The sequence below is a fragment of the Aethina tumida genome, chromosome 2 (genome assembly GCF_024364675.1).
Source record: "Aethina tumida isolate Nest 87 chromosome 2, icAetTumi1.1, whole genome shotgun sequence".
Lineage (NCBI taxonomy): Eukaryota > Metazoa > Arthropoda > Insecta > Coleoptera > Nitidulidae > Aethina > Aethina tumida.
The window spans coordinates 28,572,558-28,585,016 of record NC_065436.1 but is presented as its reverse complement, the minus strand read 5'-3'; the positions used below and the strand labels follow the sequence as shown (position 1 = coordinate 28,585,016).

General features: G+C 32.0%; 2 protein-coding genes across 2 annotated transcripts in view; one reads left to right on the top strand and one right to left on the bottom strand.

The window, feature by feature from the left end:
- The window catches only part of LOC109599255 (discoidin domain-containing receptor 2), a 120,269-nt gene that overhangs the window by 104,178 nt on the left and 3,632 nt on the right, over positions 1-12,459 (top strand). The window contains exons 11-15 of the mRNA XM_020015210.2: positions 952-1,213; positions 7,781-7,918; positions 8,755-9,083; positions 9,923-10,015; positions 11,634-11,775. Coding sequence (XP_019870769.2) covers positions 952-1,213; positions 7,781-7,918; positions 8,755-9,083; positions 9,923-10,015; positions 11,634-11,775 — 964 coding nt within the window. The remainder of the gene's footprint in view (positions 1-951; positions 1,214-7,780; positions 7,919-8,754; positions 9,084-9,922; positions 10,016-11,633; positions 11,776-12,459) is intronic.
- Positions 322-855, bottom strand: LOC109599254 (uncharacterized). The gene is made up of 2 exons (XM_020015209.2): positions 555-855; positions 322-503 (listed from the first exon to the last, which is right to left on the bottom strand). Exons 1-2 carry the CDS (start codon positions 801-803, stop codon positions 381-383), a joined length of 372 nt encoding a protein of 123 aa, XP_019870768.1. The 5' UTR covers positions 804-855; the 3' UTR covers positions 322-380.

Genomic DNA, 12,459 nt, shown 5'->3' with positions numbered 1-12,459 from the left:
GTGTAAAACTGTCTGAAGCAATTTCCAAGCAAATCTAATTATATAATTAACTCTAGACGCGGTCATTAGACACCGGACTCCCCCTGTGTTACAATAACTCCCTCGCATTTCTCTGAACTCGAATCAATCATATCCGAAACAGAAGCGGGCCAGTTTGACCGTACGAACTTAATAAAACATCTGACACACACGAGATTAGAATCGAGTGAAAAATGACGTTGTAATATCCATTTTATATCCCATTAGCTGCTCATCGCGGACCGATGATCAAACGGCTCGTTGCGACGCCAGCCAAAAACACTTTCAGTTGAAAATCCGCAATTAATTTACCACTGTAATTTATTTAAACGCAATTTTTCGTTTACACTTTTATGGGCAATTTATTTTTTCTTACTAGATTTGTCTTCACATTTATCGCCTGCCGCAAGTTCTACGCTGGAACAAGTTTGATGGCGGTGCCTGCAACATTTCTCAGTTCTAATTTTCTTAGGACCGCATGTGTGCTGCAACAAGAAATGCTAAAAATATTCCCAAAAGCAAAACCCGTACAGTACCTTTCGTTTTATGTGTCTGATTTCATCTTCCAAAGTGTTGATAAGACCCAACAGTCTGGCCTCTTCCAAATCACCAGTCCTGCATCCGTCGCAATGGAATTGGACCTTCCTCTCGGTTTGCCTCAAACAAACAATCTCGTTCCTGGACAGTTTGGCGCACGTAACGTGGATGCCTTTTCCGCATTTATCGCATTTAATTCCATCACTCGCGTTGGCGATAAAGTCCCGGCACACACTGCAATCAGACATGATGAAATTTTTAACACAACTTCGTTAAGAATTTATGACAAATGACGTGTCTCTGTCATCAACAACCGAAGTTAATTATTTAAAAACAAAACACAAAAGACTTAGTATTGAAGTAACAGTGAGTAAAGCCGTTGAAAATTAAATTTAGGTGTTCGTCCGCATTGGATGATCAAGAGACGCCGCCGGACGTGCCGCCGCTCCCCGATTCCCCTACGCTGCACCAGAGTCCCATCGGTGGTGGCGGCGGCGGCCAGAGCCCGTCGCCGTTGCATTACCGCAGCCTGCAGAGCACGCCCGCAACCATCAATCCCAAGTCGAAGATGATCAATCTGGGCAACTATTTCCCGAGTGTGGCCACCGATCCGCCCAACAGGAAGCGGTATCACACTGCGCCCAGAGAGAAACACAGGGTGAGTGACACATTAAATCCATTTTGGAGTAATTCAATTCAAAACTAATGAACTAATATGATAAATAATTTTTATTTTTATATAGGGCTTCCTCTTAATAAAATTACAAGTTATTCTTAACATGTTTAACTTCTTTTTAACCACGCCAAACATTGATAATAAACCAGATACAGGGAATCCAAATGTAATTTTTTTCTTTTTTTGATTTTTGAAATTTTCAAGTAGATTATAAAATAATAATAATTTGGAATAGTTATTTGGATATTCAATGCTTCCAAATTTAACCCATTGAAATAAATATTTTACATTATGAGTATTCTATTTTATAGAATAACTTTAAATATTTAGATTCTTTATGTAGTTTAACATACTTTTCATGAACTTTTCTACAAGTAGATGTTTTAAGCGTTGTGAATGGTTAATTAAATTGTAATGATTTAATAATTTAAAGTGAACAACTGCTAAACTTCTAGGACAGCTTTTATCAATATACATAATAATTATTATTCCTAATTGAAATATCTCATTAAGTTTTGATAATCTGCCTAAAGCTTTTATAACAATTTGCTTAATGATTAAAATTATTATTAGTGTTAAAAGAAATATAGTAAATCTTCTTTTTTGAGTTATTATAATCTGTTTAAAGCTTCTCTAACAATTTATTTAGTATTTAGGACTGTTTATTCTTTTAAGATCACTTTTATAAATATACAAAATAATCATTATTTTTATTGTATGTTAATGGATTATACATTTAAGCTACTTGATGTTGTCTCAAATTGCCATGTTCCAGAACTGAATAAAATGTGTAATAAATCCACAAAAGATAATTTTTGTAAATAAAAATCATTAAAGTATTTAATTTACTTATTATTTTTTTAATTTTATAATTGTTATAATTAACTTATTAAATTGTAATGATTTAACAATTTGAAATGAATGATAAATAAATAATGAATCACTTTTCTATATTAATTTTCAATGGAAATTTTAATAATTTGATTATTTAATATTACATTACATTAAATTAATATTATTTTATCATTGAAATTGTAAATAAATTCTGTAATAATCATTATTCATATAGAAATCGAATATTTTAAATTATGATCGATGTAATATTAAAAATTAATGGAAACCTGTTCTCATTTTGCATAAAATATTGACACATTAAATCCATTTTGGAGTGATTCTATAATGGTTTTCATTTACTCTCTTTAAAACTAATGAACTAATATGATAAATAATTAATTTTTATTTTTATTTTCAATAATGATTATAAACCAGATACAGGGAATCCAAATTTAATTTTTTTCTTTTTTTTTGAAAATTTCAGATAGATTTTAAAAGTATAATAATTTTGAATAGTTATTTGGATATTCAATGCTTCCAAATTTAGCTCTTTAAAATAAACATTTTACATTACGAATATTCTATTTTATAGAATAACTTTAAATATTTAGATTCTTTATATAATTTAACAGACTTTTCATGAACTTTTCTACAAGTACACTGAACATTATATATTGGTTAATACTTTACTAGTCAATATTTTAGCATAATTGAGATTAATAATCACACATACATTTATAATATTCAAATATTTTTAAATATGGTTTCGTTAAAATAAACATGTTTCATTAAAATATATTTATTATTATATTATTTATTGATTGATATTAAAATATGATACTTATCTAGTTAAAATGTATGTTGTAATGAAGAAGGTTATTATTAAATATTTAATAAACAATATATTTATGTTTTTATGTAAATTAACAACTTTTTAATTTTTTCTAATATAATTATTACAAAACATAATTTTCTTAAAACTTTGTACAAGTAGATTTAACAGTATAAATTGATTATTATAATATTTACTTAATATTACTGATCAATATTATACCAAAATTGGGATTAATAATTTCACTATGGATACATTTACAATATTCAAATATTTTTAAATATAGTTTTATATTTGATATTCATATTAAAATATGATACTTACCTAGTTCCAATGTATTTTGTAATGAAAAATATTATTAATTAAATATTTAATGAAAAATATGTTTTTATGTAAATAACAACTTTTTTTAATATAATTATTACAAAATATAATTTTGTAGATTGAACAGAATAAGTTGATTAATATTTTACTTGTCAATATTATACCAGTTTTGAAATTAATAATTTCACTACGAATACATTTAAAATAAACAAACATTTTTAAATATCGTTAAAGTAACATATTTCATTGAAATATATTTTAATTTAATGATTAATTTAAAAATATGATACTTACCCAGTTAAAATGTATTTTGTAATGAAGGAGATTATTAATCAAATATTTGCTATATATATAATTTGCTTTTATAGAAATAAACAACATACACTTTATGTACCTAAATTAATTGCTTAACTATTAAATATATCTCTTCATAATTAACCTAAACTAAAATAAAATGCGAAATGCAGCTTTCAACTGCATTAAACAAATCCTTAGAAATAATATGCCGCACATTTACGCTGTGCCAACAATAATTCGTATTAAAATTTTAAGATTAAAATGTCACTAAACCTATTGTGCGACCTGCAAAAGCGTTCTGTCTGCAAGATGCCGTTTAAAACGCGGTCGAGATGAGCAAATAATAATGTGTGTGTCTTTGGCAGCAGCGCAAGTAAATAACGGCAATCGAATGCAATTTACACACCACGATGCAAACAACATCGCCTAACGGCTAACCGCTAATTAGTATTAATTTTTGGCGCTTTATTTATACGTCTGATAACGCGAATACCTTAAATCATTATTTTCGTACGCGAATCCGACAGAATTCCGTCATAAGTATAATTAAAGTGTGGCGTTTCGGAATATCGTTACGGCAACCGACGGCAGAATTTGCAAACATTAATTTATCCGGAGATTTATTGCCCTGGCGGAATTGTAATTTCGACGGTGGCTAAATAGAAGCACTTGTTTCTTATTCGGAATAATTACATTTTTTCGAACCATCAAATTTTCATTAGTCCCGACGAGTATTTTGCGATTGCTGATTTAAAATGTTGATGTTAAAGAGGAAATATGAATTCCGCGTTTTTTTTCTCGGTATATTTTCCGTGGAGGACATAAATCAACGACCCTCCTCGACGACTACGGGACTTCGAGTTCACAGTGACAAATTCCTTAATATTTATTACTTACGAACCCATCGAACCCGAAATTTTGAGACTGTAAATAAAGTGACTAGCCGTGATTAATTTTCCATATTTAAATTATACAATATACTATGTTTTAAATCTTGAATATGAATATAAATTTGGTAAATGCAATAATAAAACTACGGAAAGTAATGTCGCTTTCTTACATTAAATTCCAACGAATAAATTTTTAATAAGTCTATATTTTTAATCTATACATATAAATAAAATTGAAGTGTCTGTTTGTAATATTGAAATAACCGTTTTTTACTACATGCATATGAATATAAATACGGTACATACACCAAAATAACATTTTTTACAATTTTTATCTCTCTGTCTGTGTGTTTGTTCCGGCTAATTTCTGAAATGGCTGGACCGATTTTGACGAGACTTTTATTGGTAGGTAGCTGATGTAATAAGGCTACTTTTATTTAAGAAAAATAAAGTAATGTTGTAATGTCCAAGTACATGTCCAAGTACTGTCCAGTACCACGCGCAGCTCACGCGCATGCCACCACTGGGCCGTCACGTCGGGCGCCTCCCGGACGAAGTCGCGGGTACAGCTGGTTAATCATAAAATTAATTTAAATTAAACAGAATTGTTCTTTTAATAAAATGATTATGTCTTTTAGTTATTTCTTACGTTTTTAGTAATTTTTTGGGAATCTAGGAAGAATTAGAATTATTTATTTTTACTTTTTTAATGATTTTACAGGAAATCAGTATTAGTAAAAAAATCCATAAAGTTATAAAAGTGAAACTATGTAATTTAATCAGTATGAATTTAATCGTAAGGATTTTATCCTATAGATTTTAATTGTATGGAAATTGATCGTATGGATTTTGATGGTGTGGAAAATCATCGTATGAAATTTGATTTTATGGAAAATGATCATATGGATTTTGATCATATGGAAAATGATCGTATGGGAAATAATCGATTGGATTTTGATCGAATGGAAAATGATCGTATGGAAAATGATCATATGGATTTTGATCCTATGGATTTTCATCGTATGGAAAATGACCGTATGGATTTTAATTGTATGGAATTTGATCGTATGGATAATTCCAACCTAATGGTCACTTTACGTTTTTAGTAATTTCTCACGTTTTTAATGAATTTTTGAGATTTTAGTAGTTTTTTAGTAAATTTTTACGTTTTTCGTAACGTTATATTTATATATATACTGTATGTATGTATGTATATATATATATATATATATATATATATATATATTTCTTTAAGGCTAGCACTCGTAATTGTAACAATTAATGCACAAGTAGGGCTCATTAGTATTTACTATTCATACGGGAAATTTCCTTCGAAACTAAATTGTTCGAGAGAACCGAAATTTTTTCCAATTTTGCTTTCACAAGAAAATTATTTCACAGTAATTTTCGCATGAAATTTTTATGGTATTTTGGACATCATTCAAATTTTGAAAATAAGTGGTTTTTGGGATGTAAACCCACTTAGTCTTCTCAGTACTTTTTGAAGATTCACTTGGAGACACCCACTGCCTTTGGCGTTTTGGATTATTAAGTAGGATCCTTTTTTCGTCTCCAGTGATCAAACAATCAGACTGTTCTCTTGTTCCCTTCGAACAGATTATAGGGGACCCAAACACTTGCTCTGCTTATTTTTCCAATCTGCTGTAAATATTCCTGGATGGACGACTAAGGTTGGTTAAAAGTGTTTGAGGGTTCTTCGATTGTTTGGCATCGATTTGCTTCCACATCTGCTCTTAGCAGGTATCAAAATTATCAAATCTGAAATTGAAAGACCATATTTGGCATTTAGGAAGACTTGTGTTACTTCCCTTGTTAAACTCGAAAAGCGTACAATGCCGGATTTGCTCTTCCGGTATTTGGATGGACATTTCACCCAAAATAGCAAAAGAAAAATATAATATTGAATTATTTAGAATTGAATAAGTCACAATAACCTTAAAATGCTTTCAGCATGCCTTCGAGATACACAGTGAGCAGACAAATTACAAACAAAAATCGACATCCGTAGAAACGACATTACTTAGAATACTTTTAGGTTACAAAAAAGTCAATATATAAAGGTTATTTTGTAAAGGTTTAAGATAATTTTCAAAAATTTAAAAATAGAATTAGAAAGTATATTTTTGTGCGGTTTTAATTTTTATTTGTTAAGAATTTGTATGTTTATAAACCCAGCAGTAAAAGCAGCGATAAAATATTAACACCGCTTCCATAAACTGGGACATTTTATATTTGCATTTCAGTTAAAATTTCATGTCGCTATCGCTTATAAATTATTAATAAAGTTTTTTTTTTTAATTTCATTTGTATAAATTCACTTATTTCGAATGCATTATACAAGGTAGCTAATTCCATACATTACAGCCCCGTTATTTTTATTAATTTAAATTGTAATACATTATTGGTCATGCGACTCAATAAGGCACGCAAATTAAATCTAGATAATTAATAACTGGCAGTTTAAAGCTCGCTGGGCTCTGTAATAAAACTTGAAGTGCTTACAAATTATAGCTCTGCTTTCAGATAAAAACGGATTCAATAATGAGAGAAATCGTTGTTCCTTAACGGTTTCCTGAATAATGGATTTAAAAGGATAGTGTATACAAAAGTCATCTATTGATTTTAGTGAAGCATTACAAAATATGCTTTGTAAAATTTATATTCCTTAATTAACTGTGCAATGTTGCACAAGGTATCGATTTTACGTGAATATAAATTAAAATTTAATAACTATTAACAATATATTGCAGACTGATTATTAATAAAGTCAGATATAAGCAATATCATTCATCGACGTTGATATCAGAACATTGTTTTGCTACGGAGACGTAAGCTCATTGTAACCTGCCGTTCAACCGTACATTATTAAATTTCTGATTTCAAATTAATGTACCCTTTTACAACTTAGAATTTCGAATTATTAATTCACATTTATTTCATATACACAACACCTTTTATGACAAAACAGTGAAATATAAAATAAAACATTTTCAGCGGTTTCGCCTTCTGTTTATCTGAACGTTCGCGATCATAAAATTGGCTGGAGTCAAGGCGAATTGTATCGCCTGTAAATTAGAATCTCTGAGTGGCAATAAATATGCAGTTGAAGGCTTATAAATTAATATTGCAGATACCGAGGCGGCGGTGGTAGAAATATGGCATGTCTGGAAAATAACTGGCTTCTTTTGTGATTTTAACATGCGGAAAATGTTTTCAGTTGTCGGTGTTAAATAGCTGATGATTTGTCTGCGTAATTGAAACTATTTGGGGTGTTTGCTCAATCAGATGGGGTGGAACACAGAACCCTTTGTCATTTTTAATTAATAATTAAATAAAACGTTTGTATTTCAGATCCCGCCACCGGTGATTTGTTGGAACATTGCGCCCAGCATGGGCCATGCCTACAACTGCAGAGAAGTGGAGCTTGTACCAATACCCAGATATTCGCTGAGACCGTTGGAAAAAATTGGATCGTGCCACGCTGGAGAGGTATGCCAACTCATTTATCTTTACAACAAATACAAAGAAATAAATTTTAATTTACTTCAAAATTTTTTATACAATAGAAGATTAAAATTAAAAACAAGAAATAAGATTCCTGAATTACAGCAATAGACTTAATATACATTCATGCTAAATAGTTTGTAGACAACTTTTCGCTTGTATTCCTAATCACTTTCTCTCAAAGGGAACCAACAGTAATCCTCCAACATTGCTGGATCCCATTTGTGTTAGTAACGTTGCTCAAATATTAGGATCTCCTGATGGAACCTTTCTCTTTGATCGTCACCAACCACACCTAAAATTGCAAGAAAAAAAATAAATGGGAATGAAAAAAGTCAATTTTGGGAGACATTTTTACTCAAGTAATTCTTCTACAAGTTTTTTGTAGTTTTTTTGTTTAAACTAAATACATACAATTCTTTCTTTCTCGTAACCAATTCAACATCGCTTGAATATTGATCAAATTTTACAACCTTTGATATTGTTCGAATTAGTAGTCCAATAAATATTCTTTCTTTAAATTTGTTTAAGGTATTTAAATACATCTCCCTCTTTATTTAAAGCTTTAACAACATTTTTCATAAATCCAAACTTGATATGTAAAGAAGGTAACAAAACTTTTTTGGGGGAACAACGAAAGATATATTCTTCACGTTAGCTTTGCTCTCTGAGGTCACTCATTTACTTTGTAATGGCTTTGTGTTACTGTGCTGTCCCAAAGACACAGAAAACTTAATAAATCCATCCTAAAGCCCTTAACAGGTTTTTAATTTGAATTGATTGTAAACTAGTGTCATTAATTTAAACTATTTCCTCTTTAGATTACTTTATTCGAAACCGAAGGTCTCTGCGACATAATTCCCGGCGTCTGCAGCCTCGTAGCCGTCCGTACTTGTTGCCCGGACCGTGCCGGACCCAAAGAAGTGCAGAGTTCAGGCGTGGGCTCCATGGAATCGCTGCGGGAGGTGCGCTTCCTCGCAGGACTATCAGATGCCAACATATGCAAGGTCATAGGGGTGTGCACCGCCGAACAGCCACCTTGGACCGTCATAGAGTACGGGGAGATGGGAGACCTGAACCAGTACCTGCAGTTTCTGGTCAGCAGGAACGGCACCAGCAGGTCCAACAACGTCGCCGACTCCCCCATAAGGTCAGGCCACGTTTTCATTCATTTAATGCAGCAAAAAATTTTAATTAAACGTGCCTTAAAAGGAGAAACGCTTAATGTGTAAATATTTCCCTTAATGAGACCTGCGGAACTGGTGTCGTAATCGAAGCTTTGAATTAAAATTTTCCCCCGACCTTTTTGCACGGGAGCTGAAAACTGTGTTTATTAATAAATGCGGCGTCTACGATTATCTGTGTTTCCCTTATGATTTATGTAAATTCTTGAATAATTTATTTTGGAATTAGTCGGGGAATTTGCATAGATACAGAAATGCGCAACTCCGAAATGAATATATTAAATTATAAGTCAATAATGGTATAAAAGTGCAGTTTTGGATTGGATTATTTTTATTTAACCCATTATTGCACTGGAATATATAAATCTAATGACAATATTTAAACATAAAACGAACGCTGAACAAACATGATGCATTTATTGATTTTTAATGTTTTTTTTTGCACAGCTATAACATTTAAAAACGGTTTTCATGTAACATTTATTAATTGAAATATCGGGTTCGTTCTTTTGTTTATAAAAATTCAGCGTCATTACACAGAAATTATTTCACCGTGCAAAAATCAAACTGAACGTGAAATGACGTTGTAAAAAAGTCGACCGATAAATTATTTTTTTTTTTTTTTTCAACTCAACTAAATTTTTGTTTCGCCTCGAACAACAACAAAAATTTCAATTCACCATCCCCAATCAAACGGGCCGAAAACCCGGCTGAAATATTAATTTCCCTGTTCCCGTCTCGCTCCCGACCACTTTCGCGTCCGCTCCTTTCTTGCACGCCACTAACGTTGTTCTCTTTTTTACAGCTGCGGTAACCTGATTTATATGGCGACGCAAATAGCCTCCGGGATGAAATACTTGGAATCTAAACACGTCGTTCACAAAGATTTGGCGGCCAGGTAATTTAGTATTTCAATTTCGCCCATTATGGTTACGGGCCTACCTTCCCCCCATCCCCCAACTCCACGCGCCGGCAACCCCTCGCAGATTAAACAACTCCACGGGACATTAATTCGGCCCGGTCTCGATTGTTGCTGGCGGACTGTCGTTTTCTCCGGCAAAAAATAATCAAACGTTACTTTGATTATTTTTTGTCAACCGTGTATGTTTTTTAGTGTTTAAGTAATTGGATTGCTTTCATATTCGGGATGAACACCGTCGAAAAAAACGCTTAATGGAGATCTTGTTTTCATTAATAATATTGCTTATTTAAAAATGGATATTTAATTTTTTTTACCGGTTTTTTTCTGTGGGTAAATTAACGTCTACCTAAATTCATCAAATTTAAATTGGTTGGGGGATTTTATATTTATTGTATCCTCAGTGACAGACAATAAAACACGTAGATGAATCGATAGATGGAATGAACCTGGAGTCGAAGAAATTGTTAAGGGGTGTGATATAGAGAAGGTCATAAATATAATAACATGTTCGAGGCCCAACCAATGGTTTACAGGAGAAGGAAGACTTTACAGTAGGAACCAGCCTTTTGCACTTTCTTCTTACCATCCTCAGTTCGTGCTTTACCTCACACGCCATCAAAGTGTCATCAAAGATTGAAGTTGTATAGAGCACAACAGTTTTGAGATATAGAACGAAATTATATATAGAATGGAACCTCATTTGCTATGGTACCTTAAGGCCCATCAAAAGCAAGTATTTCATTAGTATTATATAATGCTCAACTTCATATTGTGAAGGTTAAATTAAAGTTTTTAATGACTTCAATACAAATCAGCGATTCAAGACGTGTTGTTTAGATAGAACTTCAAAATTGGGCTCTTCACTCACACCCTTTGGAAGGCCTTCAAGGTCAAATATAGGTGACATGGAATGAAATATCTCAAGGCGAAATTAACTACTTAATTAGTTTAGTGTCAGTAAATGAGTATCTAAATCATCGTGGAGATCCATACACTCATAATTAGTTTTAAAAACTGATGACGATGAATATTTTCAATATAATATTTGGCCGGAAATTTTACTCTAAAAAATCAATAAAATATGTTTACCGAATCTGTATGTTCCTAATCACTGAGTATATATTAGAAAAAATCGTGTAGAAAAAAGTAAATACACATGTGCATTAATTATAATTATAAACCAATAAGTAGGAAGACTTTGTAATTAGTTTCGGAACTAATGCTTTGTATTCAGTTGGTCGTAAGTAGTGGCTTAGACAGACTTTAAATATTGAATGGAAAATAAATGCCTTAATCGGTTTTACCCTCAATACGAAAGTTTACAGTGTTTTCGCATATTGCTGATTAAATTTGTAATATTCTATACTTAATATGTTTTTATTCTACAGCAAATTTCCATAAAATTGTTTTAATATAAAGCCCCCAAATGACCAATTTGGAATTTCATTTATCCTTTTGATTTCATTAAAATTAAAATAAAGGTGGTGCGACTAATTTAAAACGGGATATTTTTGGAAGTGAACGAAATAAATTGTCGCCTTCAACACACCGACTTTATAATCATTTTAACGGACGAATTAATGTATTTTTGCAGGAACTGCCTGGTCGGTAGGGGCTACGTGGTTAAGATAGCAGACGTGGCGATGTGCAAACCCCAATATAGGAAAGATTATGCGGAAATTGGAGGCCGACCCCCGGCCCCAATTAGGTGGCTCCCCTGGGAGAGCATTCTCTTAGTAAGTACTCTTTTTATAATTTAATATCCATCTTTCACGTCGCCCTTCCCCCACTATTAATTCTGTGCGCACAATCTCTGCGATATTAATTTACATTGAATTTAAAGGGTTGATCAACAAACTGTTTCGTCGCTCGACAGTCATTTTGACTGCAATTTTAATAAAATCAAACGACGCAAGGTTTTCTGCAGTTGTTTCACAGATGGAAGTTGACGATAGAGATAGTGTATGGTCCGTAATCGTAAAATCTTTTAAAATTGTTTTGATAAGTAGCCAATCCAAATTCATAATAATCTCCCAGTCCGATGCACGGAACCTGCGGCCTATGACAAAGCACGTCCACCATTTGAAATTCATGCGGGAACCTGTAAAATAAATCAGATTAGATTCAAAAAAACTATTAGCTTTGTCTACTAGAACGAAATCCCCGAAGAACATAACAATAAAAATTGATGATATCTATCCAGTTCGTGATATTTCTCTATGTCTTTTAGGCGACTTCGTTGATATGCTCCCTTTGAGACCGGCAGTCAGTGTCTGATGTCGTTAAGTTTTTTTTTATAAAGAACCTGACCCCGCCTGCAGTATTTTCTGTGTCGGTGGTAGATGATTTACTTTAAAGCTAGTTTTTATATCGATCCGACGTTGTAAAGTTTTTAAATCACTGATTTAAACTGGATAAGC